Genomic DNA, 14,884 nt, shown 5'->3' with positions numbered 1-14,884 from the left:
CCGGAACGCGGCGGAACCGCGTTCCGGCACCTTTTTCCGGGCCGGCCGCACCGGAAATAGCCCCTCCCACACCGGAAATAGCCCCTCCCAAATTTTACTTGCATTCCTGTTCTCTAAAGGGGCGGTCCTAGGGTTTGATGAGGGCGTGGCCAGGTTTGAGTTCCGCCACCTTTTCTCCGAGAAAAAAAGCCCTGGGTCTTTTTGTCCATTTTAGCTAATCTCACAGGGGGAATGTGCCACCTGTAAAACATCTTATATAGGTTTTCTTTGTACGCAGTGGCTAATGTGAGCTTCCTATTCCTTTCCCATAATTCTTGCCAGTTATCTAAATCAATACCATAACCAAAAATTTTACTCCAAGTTAACATTGTGTTAACATACTTGCTCTTTTACTTGGATTTTGTTTTTCCTTGAAGACCTTTCACTTCTCATCCAAGAAGCTTTTTCAGTTCTATTCAAAGTCCAGTTGCTTTTTGAAAAACCACATTTGGGATATGCAATATAATATCTAACCTTGGTACTGCTTAGGACCAAGAGGGCATATTGATATCCACCTTCACCCATGGAAAGCTCTAGTAGAATGTTGAGCCAGGATTATCTCTCAGCTCACTGGATAGTTGTTGAAATGAAATTGTATGTTACAGATACCAATTTGAGCTTTCGAAGAAAAGGAGTTTACAAATCTAATGTTTTGTTGTTTAGTTTATTTAACCAACAATATTCTGTAGTTCATTGATTTACTAAGTAATCTTTTGATTTTAGTAAAGCATCAAACAATAACAATGTTATGCCAGTGAAGCATATACAAATTGGACTTGGCCATCTTGTGTAAGTTTTGTTTTGATGTTTGGATATGTTATCAAGGTTTGCATGGGCTGGGAGCAAAGAATTGACTTCAAAGACCCACTCCCCCTCTAAACAACCCATTCTCTGTGGATTAGTATTCTAAGGACAGCAGCATTATAAAGAGTGCTGCCATTACAATCTGACTACTGCTGTTGTACAAAAATTAAAGATGACAAGGCCTTGTAGGCATTCTAAGCATTTAAGCTCCAAATTCAGTTAAACATTTATTTATTTCAGTCTTTTGAAGAAGACGCCTTTCATCACCATCCAAATTATCACAAATAATAATAGGTAATGGGAAAAAGAAATGCATACCTGAAAAGGTTAAAGACAAAAAACTGAGAGAAGTTTGAGAAGAAGAAACCTTAGTCATTTTCTTCAGAGTTCTTCTGCCAGTTTCTAAATGCCAATTTGGACCATGTCAGTGATTACCATAGTAACTATTTAACCAGTATTTTTCTTTTGATTTAGATATATGCTAAACTGACAGTTAAAGCACTTTGCATTCAGGCTACAATAGACAGAATATTTATTAAACAAAAAAAAAACACCTTACACAAACCATAATAATGAAAAGAGCAAAAATTGGTTTGTCACTGTAAATTAGACAGGCTGTGGAGTAAAAGGAAATATTCAGTGCAAATATTCTGAAATGTATTTATAGAGAATGTACCATCTAGAACAGTGGTTCTCAACCTATGGGTCGGGACCCCATTTGGGGTCGATCGACCATTTCATGGGGGTCGCCAAGCAAGGCTGTCCGCCATTTTTTTTGTCCGCCATTTTTTTTGTCCGCCATTTTTTCCCCCTTTTCCGGCGGGTGCCTTACCTCCCTTGGGCTGGGCCAGCTGGTGGTCAGCCTGCTCCGTCTCTGCCGCTTGCCAGCTACGCCTCAGCTGGTGCAGGGGGCAGAACCACGCATGCGCGGCGCTCCCAGGCAGGGAAAGTCCTCGACTTACGACCGGTTGGGTAGTCCTCGACTTACGACCGGTTTAGTCCTCGACTTACGACCGGTTTAGTCCTCGACTTACGACCGGTTGGGGTCACGGCATTAAAAAGGTTGAGAACCACTGATCTAGAATAAATGTTGGTCTTTCAGTCCTAATTCATCTGGGAGAATACTTAGAATAACAAAATAGACCAGTGGTATTTTGTTTTCAACCACAGCTAACCTGATATCGTAGTAGTAGAGAAAAACATTATAACATGAACATTTAATACGTTCTCTATCACTTACCTATTTCTATAGTAATTGTCAAAGAAATTTACAGTATGACTTTTTCACCTTGTGCACCCTTTGTTAGACTTAGTTAATTAATAAAAAGAGCTTACTGTTTATTTTACTATAAATTATTGTAACATTTAGGTATCTGCAGAAGTTCCTTCTTCAATCAGAAATGACCCATTCAATGTATGCATTCCCAGAGAAGCTGTTGATTGCCCCATCCCCCATTATGTGAGAAGATTTGATGCCAGGAGATATTATTTTACCTGGTTATATAAAAAAGCCTCCCCAAGAAGTTAGCTTTCTTTTTTCTTTAAAAGCCTTGCAGAATCTGGTTAAATAGATCTTCTAGACAGTATCTGGTTGTTAACTGAATATTGCCACTCTTAGGAGTGAGAGGTTACTGCCAAAAGTCATACTATGGTGGTGCAGTAGTTAGAATGCAGTATTGCAGGCAGACTGTGCCCACTGCCAGGAGTTTGATCCTGATTGGCTCAAGGTTGACTTAGCCTTCCATCCTTCCAAGCATTATTACATAATCTGGCAACTACAGTAGGTTTTGAGAGATGTTGAATCAATAAACAGATAAGTAAATAAAACATAGGTGGAATTATTCCAGAATGGAACCAATTTAAATAGGAGCATACTTTTTTCTTGTAGGGAAATAATATTGCACTAATATTGCACTATTTCAGGGGTAATGCTAAACAGGTACCTCAAGTTTTTATGGAACAGCTCAGTGTCTTAATTTTGTTCACGTCGTTTTCTGCATCAACTCCAATGTGCTGTGCACATGCATCAGAAGCCTGTTGTGGCTTCTGGAATCGCTGATTGAAGCTTCAAAAGACATATTGCATTGATAAACAGAAAATCATAGCGCCTAAAGCACTAGCCTCTTTTTTATTTATTTCTTGTATTGATTTAAATGATTTATATGGCCACTCAATTTTCAAGTAGTTAACACTGCATGGCTGACATGTGGTGAAAAACATAAAAGAGAAGTTAAACAAAACACACAATACAGAATAACACAGATAAAACATACCATATTCCAAAATCACAGTTATTATATAGACTGGCTAACAAGATTGGAGCCATCTTAATCTTAGGAGAATGCTGTTATGTAGAGCAAGGTTGTTGCAATGCATCAAAATCACTTTATAGGCTCTTCACAAAATCATCCACATTGCAATAAGTAATAGAAACTGTCATTTGAGTATACAGTTTTTCCATTACATTATCCTAGTAGGTACTATTTAAATTTAAATCCACACTTTGATTATCTCATTTCTCCCAGGTACTGCATGTAATATTAATATATGGAGAAGTCATTTGTTCAATCAGCTATATATCCAAAGCTGTCTTCATATGAGTCCAAAGAACAATTCAGGATGAAGAAATATTTGAAACAAACAAGTTGGAATACATATTTTTAACTTAAGTAATAGTGTGCATCTCTTGCAGAGTCATAAATAACCCAAGTGGCTGCTGTTTAGCAGAAAGCCTCAGACAATATTATAAACAAACCAACAAATAGAGCTAAGTTATTGTTTATCTTTTCTACCACTGCATTTATTCATACCTCACCTTAACAATCAGAGATGCCTAGCTATAAAAAAAATGTTTAAATGTGTTAAAATCTTTTGATCTCAGTTAAAAACATAAATTTGCAAGAATGAGAAAAATAAAGTAATGAATATACTGAATGTGAAGATTACAAAAGTCATATCATATATTTTTCTTTTTTAAACAAATGCCTGACCCTTAATATATTATTTGGTTTTTAAATCAAATGCCATTCCAATTTAAATATATTATTTGGCTTCAGCACCAATATTCAAGCTTCACTTCAGCTTATATGTTATTTACTGGTGCACAGCGTGTGTAATCTAATGTTGACTAAAACCTTAGAATACAAAGAGCTTAATGTGTCAACAGTAATAAAAGTGAAAAACCTGAAATCAAATAAGCATGAATATATTGTCAAATTTGCCTGAGACTTTTTACAAGAAAAATCCAAAAAGAAAACATCCTGATGCAGGTCCTCTCTATGAAGTTTTATCTGATAAGACCCAAAGACAGCCTTTTCATGGCAACCAGCCTCTGGAAGATCATCTACCCCAGGGATGTGAAACTGCTGGCCCATGGGCCGGACATGTCACGCAGAAGCTGCACCCACCCCATTGCCGGAAATGGCAAAACAGTTCCGATACATCACGCGACGTTATGTGTTATTCTGTATTGTGTGTTTTGTTTAACTTCTCTTTTATGTTTTTCACCACATGTCAGCCATACAGTGTTAACTACTTGAAAACTGAGTGGCCATATAAATCATTTAAATCAATACAAGAAATAAATAAAAAAGAAGCTAGTGCTTTAGGCGCTATGATTTTCTGTTTATCAATGCAATATGTCTTTTGAAGCTTCAATCAGCGATTCCAGAAGCCACAACAGGCTTCTGATGCATGTACACAGCACATTGGAGTTGATGCAGAAAACGACGTGAACAAAATTAAGACACTGAGCTGTTCCATAAAAACTTGAAGTACCTGTTTAGCATTACCCCTGAAATAGTGCAATATTAGTGCAATATTATTTCCCTACAAGAAAAAAGTATGCTCCTATTTAAATTGGTTCCATTCTGGAATAATTCCACTTATATTTTATTTACTTATTTATCTGTTTATTGGTTCAACATCTCTCAAAACATGGTTGCCAAATTATGTAATAGTGCTGTATTTTTTTATATTTAATAACTAGATCATCTTATATTTTAAACTGGTCTGGGGTTTTTTACAAAATAAATGTGCTTATTTATGTGTGTTTCTGTGCGTATCTAATAAAATAACTTACAAATGAACAGGGAAGCCATATATTGGGCAGATTTCTTCATCTCTATTGTATTATTATATCTAATTAAAATAGTGTACATTTTAGCACTTCCATTTTGATTTTAGAATTGAGAAGGATCCAAAATCTAATCTAAGGGCCAAATGAAATTTCCTGTGTTATTTTGCTCTGCCTTGAATCGCTTAGTAGAGATAGGTACCATTAGTACAGGTACAGATAAGAAAGATTTCTTCCTAGAGATTTGGGCATAAAAGACATATTATCTTGCTTCTGAGATTCTGAACTCTGCTTTTTCAGTTCTACAGAATAGTTTCCAATTACTTTTAAATTCCAAGGCAATCTCTTGATAATGTGAAATGCATTAAGTAACTGTTAAATGAATATATAGCTTTAGGCAAAAGGGCTCTTAAAGATCAGGCAAGGGCAACTAATTATTGCTTCTTTTCAACTGATATAATAAAACATAGATTGCCTTTAACCTGGTTAAACTCACCATATACTTGTACATAATTATGGGAAGGTAATCATGTTTTATAATCCCAAATCATCTGAAAAGAGTGTGCTGTGTATTATTCATATTTTACAGTAAAAATAGCTCTGCTTTTGCCTATTTTGTTACATGGGAACCTGGAGTGCCGGCCAGCTGCTCTAACCAGGCGCCGGCGGGTCATCCTAGGGTGCACTGGAGTCCCGCACGCCGCCCAGTAGGCTGCTGTCAGCTGTTCTTCCTGCATGGCATTTCAGGGGCCGGCTGCATCTTTGGCGGCCGGCTGCGTGGGCCCCCTCCTCGTAGGAATGTCGAGCCCACAGGGCTTGATAGCCACAATGGTGCAGCACACTCAGTAGCCACCTCTCAAGCACCCCCCCCCGCTCGGCACTCATTGCCCATTACGCGCTGCCTGTCGGGCGCAGCGCAGTCTCATCGGGCTGCGGCGGTGGCGCAAGGTGATCGCCAGCGCCTTGGCTCAGGCCAGCCGCCCGTCAGAATCTACATCCCGCGATTGGTTGGCTCTCTCATCGTGTCCCTCCCCCACAGAAAGGGCATGGCTCTTCATGCAGGCTTGCCCCCTCGTGGGGCTCCTGATTGGCCCTGTGCCCGGGCGCCCGACCCCATGAGAAGTGCGGCCAGGAAGTCCCTTTCTCGGGGAGCCACGTGATCCCGGCACTACCGTAGGCCCCGCTGGCCGGGAAGGCGCGCCGGAGTCCCGGCTGCTGGGAAGGCAATCGGCTCGCTCTTCTCCCATCGCCCGCTCTGCCTGGCTCGAGCCTGGCTGGAGCAGCGTTGATACTTCCAAAGGTGGCCGCTTCAAGTTCACACGGGCAGCCCTCAGCCACTCCCCTTCGCACCTCCAAATCGATTCCCGATCGGAGAGAGAGAAAGGGAGAGAGAGAGAGGAAGGGAGAGAAAGAGAGGGAGAGAAAGAGAGGGAGGGAGAGAGAAAGAGGGAGAGAGAAATAGAAAGAGGGAGAGAGAGAAAGAGGGAGAGAAAGATTAAATTAGTAACATGGTTCTTAAGTGAATCTGGTTTCCCCACTAACTTTGCTAGTCAGAAAAGATGATCACATGACCCTGGAACAATGTGACCATCATAAATATGAATTGGTTGCCAAGCATCCAAATGTAAATCACATGATCTCGGGATGCTGCAACAGTCATAAGTGTGAAAAATGGTCATATGTCACTTTTTTCAGTGCCGTGGTAACTTTGAACAGTCATTAAGCAAACTGTTGTAAGTCAAGGACTACCTGTACGTTATCACTTTTTTCCATTTTTTTTTGGTCATCAGGTTTTTGACACCTTGCTAGGTGACTTGTGGTACTCGAATGTTGCCATATTCTAAAAGTGGTACAATTGGTGAAAAGGTTGAAAAGCCCTGTGATAGATGACTCACTCAAACTAATATGATCAGAATGATCAATTACTCATTATAGGCAGTCAATTGGCACAATTCTTGCCTGTACACATTGCTTTACAAACAAGTGCCCTAGCCATTTAGATATCACTAGCACTGGATTCAACAAGTTGGTAGATTATTTTATTTTAACAATCAGTTTATCATATTAAAAAAGAATTAGAGATTCTCTTGAAGATACAGTCACAACAATAAAATGGGTTATAATTTCCCATTGTTACCTGCCTGTGTCACCTACTACCTTTATCTGCATTGCCAAAATTTCTCCTTTTCCTCTGGACCCAACGCAACCAAATATATCAAGGAAGCTGTTATTTGGGTGCATTTATTTCACCTTTTGCTTTGTTTGTTTTGTGCTTTTCCTTCCTTGTATTGTACCTCTTTTTTTTAGTCTTGAAGATGTGCTTTTTCCCAAAAAAAAACCCAAGGCATAAAATAATGGTTTTGTTAGTAAGTTTATGTTAATAAACATATAAAAAACTTAAATATGATCCCTGTAAAAGTAGCTGGCAACCTATTCCATTATTCTGGCAAAAAAACCAAATGGACATTTGCAGGCAGGACAATGTGAATGTGAAACTAGAAGACAAGTCCCCAAGTTGAAAAGTATCTAATGAACTATTAAGAAAAAAGGAGAGGGTATCAGGACTACTGCAGTTATAAAATATGGCTGGATGGAAATCCAAAGGATAACCAACTACTGATGTTCCTGGATGTGAATGGAAAGCTTGATGTTGGAAAATCATGTATTCCATTGCAACATGGAATATTTGAAAATGAGCCAAGACAAGATTAAGTTTGGAACAGTAATATTTATACTGAGCATTCCTGGAATCATCTTTCTGAAATGTACTGGCATGGATCACTTCACATCAGAGATACTTAGATTTTTTTGCTGCCAACAAGAAAACCATTTTTCTTGTTGAAGAAACCAAGCCATTATTATTAAGGAAAGGATGTCAAAGCCTGGTTCAATCAAAACTATGGTAAAATGATCTCAATTTGAGTCCATGTTTGTGCTCCAGTCAAATATATGTTGAACTGTTGTACAATATGGCAACTTGGAACATCTTATCAATATAATTTTTCTTTAAAAAATCCACACAATCATCTTCTATAGGTAAAGAATAGAATTAGTAATGTTTTCCAAACTCTCGATAACTTTTTTGTGATATGGTGACCAAAATTGGCTGCAGTATTCCAGGTGTGGTCTTACTAGGGTTTTATGAAGCGGTAATAATACTTCACATGTTCTTCATTCTATGCCTCTGTTTATATAACCCAGGATTGTATTAGCTTTTTTGGTTACTGCTGCACACTGCTGGCTCATAGTCAAGGAATCGTCCACTAGGACTCCAAGTTCCCTCCCACAGTTACTGTTTTTAAGCCAGGTCTCTCCCAATCTGTATTTGTGCCTTTGGTTTTTCCTGCCTAATATAAGACTTTGCTTTTCTCCACATTGAAATTCATTTTGTTGGATAGGGCCCATTGTTCAAGTTTATCAAGATCTTTTTGGATCCTGAGTTTGTCTTCTGGGGTGTTGGCTACTCCTGCCAGTTTGGTGTCATCTGCAAATTTGATGAGTTCCCTTTCAATTCCCTCATCGAAGTCATTAATTGATTGAATTAGATAGAGTGTTTGAACAATTCTGGACTAAAATTTGTAACCCAATTAAAGATTTGCATGTAGAAGTGTTCCAAAATTGAAAGAAAGCAAAATGGCTGTCTTCTGACACATTGAAAACAGAAAGGAAAATGTTAGCTAGGCAGAAATTTAGGCAACTAAATCTACAAAAGAACAAGAAGAGATGAATAGTTGCAACAAAGTAAGCAATGAAAAGAAACTGAAAGGAACAACAAAATGGGGATGGATTGATTTAAGAAAATTACAGAAAAGAAGGGACACTTTATGAAAAAATGGGTACAATAAAAATAAAACAAAAATCTACTGGAAAAACAAGATCTAAAAAAATCTAGTACAAATATATAGAAGAACTGTTTGGCACTAAAAATTAAGCTCTATTAATAATGCTGAAATATTTTGTTGTTTATTGGTTTCCAAAGAACCATAAACAACTGGATGAATCATAATCTTAAGGACAATAAAGTAAATGAGAATTTTATGTTTTTTGTTGTTTATTGTTGTATCTGCCTTTTATTAAAATGAATACCAATAGGGAAAGTAAAAAAAATCTTTCTCTGTCAAAATGTTAATCACTTGGAGCCTTTTCCTAACAGAACAGTTGCTGGCTCAGTGGGTTTTAACTGACCTTTTCTTGTAAAGAAGAAAATTATTCTGGTGTGATCTATTAAAGCTTTGAATTAATTTATGTTCTGTTCAGTGGGAGCAATTTTATGTATATTATCAAGCTGCTTAAAGCAGAAGGAGCAATTGAATTGATTGGCAATTGAACATTCAAAAGAAAGAAGTTAACCTCAGTGAACCTCCCTGTAGGACCATTCTAACACCAGGTGGAAGTTTCCTTCCAGTGATCCCAGCAATTGGTTAAACTAAATTATATCTAAAAATGAAAGTTGATCATAATAACAATAACATACCTCTGTGAAATAATCACCCCTAGAGAGACACTTCTCTGTTCCTTAATCTGGTAGGGATTTTCAATTATCTTTGAAAAATACAAGTACATGTTCTATATCAGCATATTAACCAGCACATAATTTTAATAGATTATATAAACAGATATAGCATACTATATTCTAGCACTCACATTTGATAATAATAATTTATTAAATTTATGTGTCATCCAACTCCCAATGACTCGGGGATGCTTACACTTGTTAAAACATTTAAAAACAAAGAACCGTAGAAAAAACAAATACAACAGAAGGCAGAAGAACAAGAATTGCAAACAAAATGATGCTCCATCACTGGAGATTTTTAAGAAGAGGCTAGACAGTCACTTGTCTGAGATGGTATAGGTTCTCCTGCTGCAGGGGGCTGGACTAGAAGACCTCCAAGGTCCCTTCCAGCTCTATTCTATTCTATTCTATTCTATTCTATTCTATTCTATTCTATTCTATTCTATTCTATTCTACAAAAACCCCAGAGAGGAACAGAATGGAAGAAGAATCATCCTCTGCAAAGGCCTTGGTGAAGGCCCTTCAAAACATCACCAGGGTAGGGGCACCAGCAAGGTGGGAGCACATTTTTTTAAAAAAATATGGATGTATACATAGAATACATTGAAACAAATTTCTACTCAATGGACAAATGATCTATGTGCATTGTTCATGTTTGAACTTTCTTCTCATGAAGAAACTTATATTTAGAAAGTTCTATAGCTGTGATTGGTACTTGATAAAGCAACATTAGCAGTATGATTTTGTATCTTCTTTTGGTTGCGCTCATAAAATGCAGTAGGAAAATCTGAAATGCAGGGTTGAATTCCAACCACAGGGGGAATTTGCAAAGTAGCAAGGCAGTGATTATGAACATCTAAATATTCACAGAATACAGTACTTAAGAATTCAGAATACTGATTTGAAGACAGCTAGTACTAAAGAATATGTTTCCTAATTGTGACTGTGCTAAATAGTTTTTAATTTTGCTTTTCAGGCAAAAATATTGTTTCTGGGAACCCTAAGCTACAGATCCCTACAAAAAAACAAAATACAGTAGACATATGGTTGTTTTCCAAACTTTTCTATTGTCTATACTATCTCAATTTCTTTCTCGAAAGCACTGGCTCTCTGGAAGACTTTCAGGTCAATTTTTTGGATTGAATATCAGGCTCCAGGAAACCTGCCTGGGTCCCCAAAATATAATTGGGTGTGGGCTGCCACTTCAGCAATTTCTTTAGTCCATCATTTCCCATAGGAAGTCTCAAATAGCAGCCATTTATGAGAGCACAGTGTTGTATATCCAATGAGATATTCTAGCCTTAGCTGATACCCAAAAAGTATGGAAATGAGAGTCCAGTTGAGCAGGCTTCGTTGGTGGCTTATATTTATGACTGAAATCAGTGTTAATATACAACCTGGTTGTACTTAAATCTATTAGACAAAATTAGACAGAAACTGAGAACTATCCTTAGGAGGTGACACATGATTCAGTGGTTACTGGCACACCCTTAACTTATGTCCTTTTATGTAGTTGTCTTGTACCATACAGAAGACTGTCTTCAAGGAGGTTTATTATCATATTCCCTAAGGTAAATGTGTAATTATACTACACTTCATAATGAGTGTATTTAATGAGAGCTATCTGTCAAAAGAAAGATCAGAGGCCTAAAATGCCTAGTTAGAGTTGTTTAACCACAACCTAATTCTGTAGGGTTTTTTTTTAAGTAATATTCTTACCCTACTAAAGTAGCATAGATCTAAGATCACAACAGCAGACTATTCCTAATTATCATTACTGAGCAGCATGAAGTCTTTTCCTGTTCTTACCGTTCCAGCCTCAGATATACATATTTTTGTACATTTAATAGAAAGCTTTTGTCATTTTGCAATGGCTGCTTAATCTTTGTGTGCTGAAAGCCTTTAGTAATGCAATATTGTTCATCATATTCATAACCATAGAGAATTCTCATATATTTAGTTAAACTCTGAACTCATGCTGACATTTGGAAGAGGCCATTGTGTCTATTTGGACAACACTTGTGTTGTTTTCTAATTTATGAATGATATTTTATCTTTCAAAACTGAACATAGCAAGGCTCAGTATAGTTCACTGTTTTCTGACAACAAAATTAATGATGTGCTGATGACTATCGCAACTAATCTAATATTCGTGCTAAAAGGGTCGCTAATAATTTACAGCAGCAAGCAGTGAGCTAACAATTAACACATTTGTGGATGCAGAAAAATACAAATTTGAAATGAGTCAGGCATCAGCTGCCATACTGAAAAGTCGTGTTATCACTGCATTTTTCTATTATAAATTGCTATGGAATTAGTATATTTAACATATTTGAAACAACTGTGAGAGACAAAATAACTACAGTCATGGAAAGGTGAAAAAAAATAAAATTGAAGATCTACCTGATTCTCAAATTGTCTGGCTTTTAGATATAGCCTCAGTACAGTATTATTGGAAGAACTGGTTAATATTTTCATAATATTAAGTTTAATGAAAATGTATGCCTGCAATTCAAATTATTATTCAAATCTAAGTGCTATTATAAACAAAAAGATCTAGATCAATAGGATGATGAATTATGTCTAGTGCAGTTGGCTGGCTGGGGAGTCCAGGAATTGAAATTCAAACATGTTAAAGTTGCCAAGGATGAGAAACAATGGTCTAGTATTGAAGATAATTTTGTGTTACCTGAAACTGAGTTTGGGCACAGAACTTTATTTCCAAGTTCAATTCAAAGATGACATTTGAGCCAGATTAATATTGAGATCTTTTTTAGATACAAAATATTCCATGTTTATAAACTTCAAAAATGTAATATACCAATTTCATCTGCAAAGAGATTAAAGTTTTAACAGTTGCTTTTAATTAAATAAGTGTATAATTGCACATATTGTCCACATTTTGTTTTCTCATTGTTACAGAAGTGGGAAAGGCTCCACGTATAAATCCTGAAAATTTGAATGTGAATTTACCAGTATTTTTAACAGGTATAATAATATCACAAGAACTGATAGGAAATAATAGTAGAATCTTTTTCTAGTTATTGCTTCAGATTCATGATATAACAAAGCAGTTTATACTTTGAATTCAGGTATGTTGAGATGCCTCATTTTCTTAACAGATTAACATAGAGATCAGTGTTTTACAACAGTGTTTTAGAAAATAAATGTGTTAATCTTTGGTTTTAAGCAATATATATCTACTTACAGTTCCCTTTGCTTTGTTGCAGCAAGAGAAGCTAGGTGACATCTGTTTCTCTCTCCGCTATGTGCCTACTGCTGGCAAGTTGACTGTTGTCATCTTAGAAGCAAAGAATCTGAAGAAGATGGATGTGGGAGGCTTATCAGGTAAGTTGATGGCAGGAAGCATATAGTAGTAAATATGCCTGATATGCTTTTTAGTAATGGAGCCGTGCAAGCTTCCAATTCAATTCAATTCAAAGAGGTGCTCCAGAACATACAAGAACATAAACACAGCACCAGTCTGTACCTCATTAAAGTTGGACATGTTGAGTTTGCACTCGCACATATTACAAAACATGTCTTACAAATAAAAGCTGAAGCACTGCAGTGCCTAATGGCTTCTTGTTGTTTGAGTATGTGAGTTATTGTTAATATGCAGGAATGAAATGTATATGCAGTATGAAAGCTAAATCAGCTATGTGAGTTTTGAATGGGGTTGGATATACGTCACATCTGTTCCTTCTTAATTCCTCACCTGTGCTTATCAAGAGCAGCACAGAAATTAGATCCAGTGCTTTGTTTGAATGCTGTAATACATTGTAGTACTGAAAACACATTCCAGAAATGTAGAAAAATGTTTAGCTCCAAAATACAGTTACCTGTAATTGAATATAAGGTTTACCATGATCATCTATTACGTTGCCAGTGTTGCATAGGGATTTTTGACTGGGTTGGTTTAATGTCTTGCCTTTAGCAGTTTTGGTAGGCAGATATAAAATAGTTCATCTTTCTCAATATATTGTCCATGTAACACTAAAGGGACAGAGATGGTGATATATTTTTCTACATTGTCACATAATGCTATCTTACAGAAGTATTCATTCCAATTTTATCATAACCCATTTCAGTGTATATGAAAGACTGATGTTCGAATTTTATGTGTATTACTTTGTTGTCTGATCAATGTCCAGCCATTTCTACTAAAGTAACCAATGTTGTTTTATGTCCAGCAGTAAAGGACAGCAGTTCATTTGTTAGGGAATGAGCAAAATCTTAATTATAAAGCTTGAATATCAAGATGTTTGTGTACAAAATATATCACTTTTTATAACTATTACAATAATGAAAATAATGATTACTATGTATTTTCTGATTATATAATTGACTGAAATAGTTAGAAAACTATATATTTGCTTGCTTAGGGGAATCATATCTTTCAGTTCTAAAAAATATAAATATATACCGTATATACTCGAGTATAAGCCGAGTTTTTCAGCACATTTTTTGTGCTGAAAAATGCCCCCCTCGGCTTATACTTGAGTCAGCGTCTCGAGAACTGAGGAAAGTGAGTACCGTAGTTCTTTTTTGGGGGGGGGAAATCTATGCAATCACTAAAAGTCGACACCGGCTTAATCTATATCCAATAACGTGGCCTTGGAGCCGCCCGGGGAAGCCCCGGGATCCCTGCTGGGAGAGGCCCGCTGGAGGCTCCGCTGAGCGGGCCTGCCCTCCCGAAAGCCGCGGCCCAAGGGAGACCAGCCCCTGCGATCCCCAGCCAGCCTGACCATTGGACCTGCTGGCCGGGAAGGCGCACCAGAATCCAGGCTGCTGGGAAGGAAGAAGGAGATTCAGCAAAGGTAGGAGAGGAGAGCTGCCTCCTGGGGCCTGGCACTGGCGGAGGCTTCCTTGCCCTCCTCTTCCTCCAAAGCGGCTCGTGCGGGTGCCGGGGCAAGAGGGGTGCCGGGGGGGCAGCCGGGCTGGCAGAGGGGTTGGCAGGGGCCGCGCGGCACCAGCCCCCACTGCAGCTCCATCGGATGGGCGGAGGGCAAGGCCGGGCAGCGCGGAGTCCCGGCTAGGGCGACTGCTTCCTCACCCTCCTCTCCTTCCTCCTGCTGCCCCTCAGGCAGCTCGGGTGGGCGCTGCCTCCACCGCGGCTCCATCGATGGGCAGAGGGTGAGGCTGGGCAGCGCGGAGTCCCAGCGGGGGCGGCGGCCAGGCCAGGGGTGGCACGGACCCCAATGATGCTGCCCTGTCGCCGCCGCTGCCACCGGAGCTGCTGCCTCCCATCCTGCTCCCCCTCCCCGCCCCTTTGGCTGAGGATGCGGGGGCCGGGCCGGGGAGGAACCCCACGATGCTGCCGTGCTACCGCCGCTGCCGTTGCCTCCCATTCTGCTCCCCGCCTGTTCGGCTGAGGATTTGGCGGGGCGGTGGCCGGGCCGGGGACAGCGGCGAGGAACCCCAACGATGCTGCCGTGCTACCGCCGCTG

General features: G+C 38.7%; 1 protein-coding gene across 2 annotated transcripts in view; it reads left to right on the top strand.

Moving 5' to 3' along the window:
* SYT1 (synaptotagmin 1) overlaps window positions 1-14,884 on the top strand; it is a 126,661-nt gene that overhangs the window by 60,294 nt on the left and 51,483 nt on the right. For both annotated transcript variants that reach the window (XM_015812045.1, XM_015812044.1), the window contains exon 6: window positions 12,665-12,782. In XM_015812045.1, coding sequence (XP_015667531.1) covers window positions 12,665-12,782 — 118 coding nt within the window. The remainder of the gene's footprint in view (window positions 1-12,664; window positions 12,783-14,884) is intronic.

Source organism: Protobothrops mucrosquamatus, unplaced genomic scaffold (genome assembly GCF_001527695.2).
Source record: "Protobothrops mucrosquamatus isolate PMUCROS unplaced genomic scaffold, P.Mucros_1.0 scaffold63, whole genome shotgun sequence".
Lineage (NCBI taxonomy): Eukaryota > Metazoa > Chordata > Lepidosauria > Squamata > Viperidae > Protobothrops > Protobothrops mucrosquamatus.
This window is presented reverse-complemented; position numbering and strand designations above follow the sequence as displayed.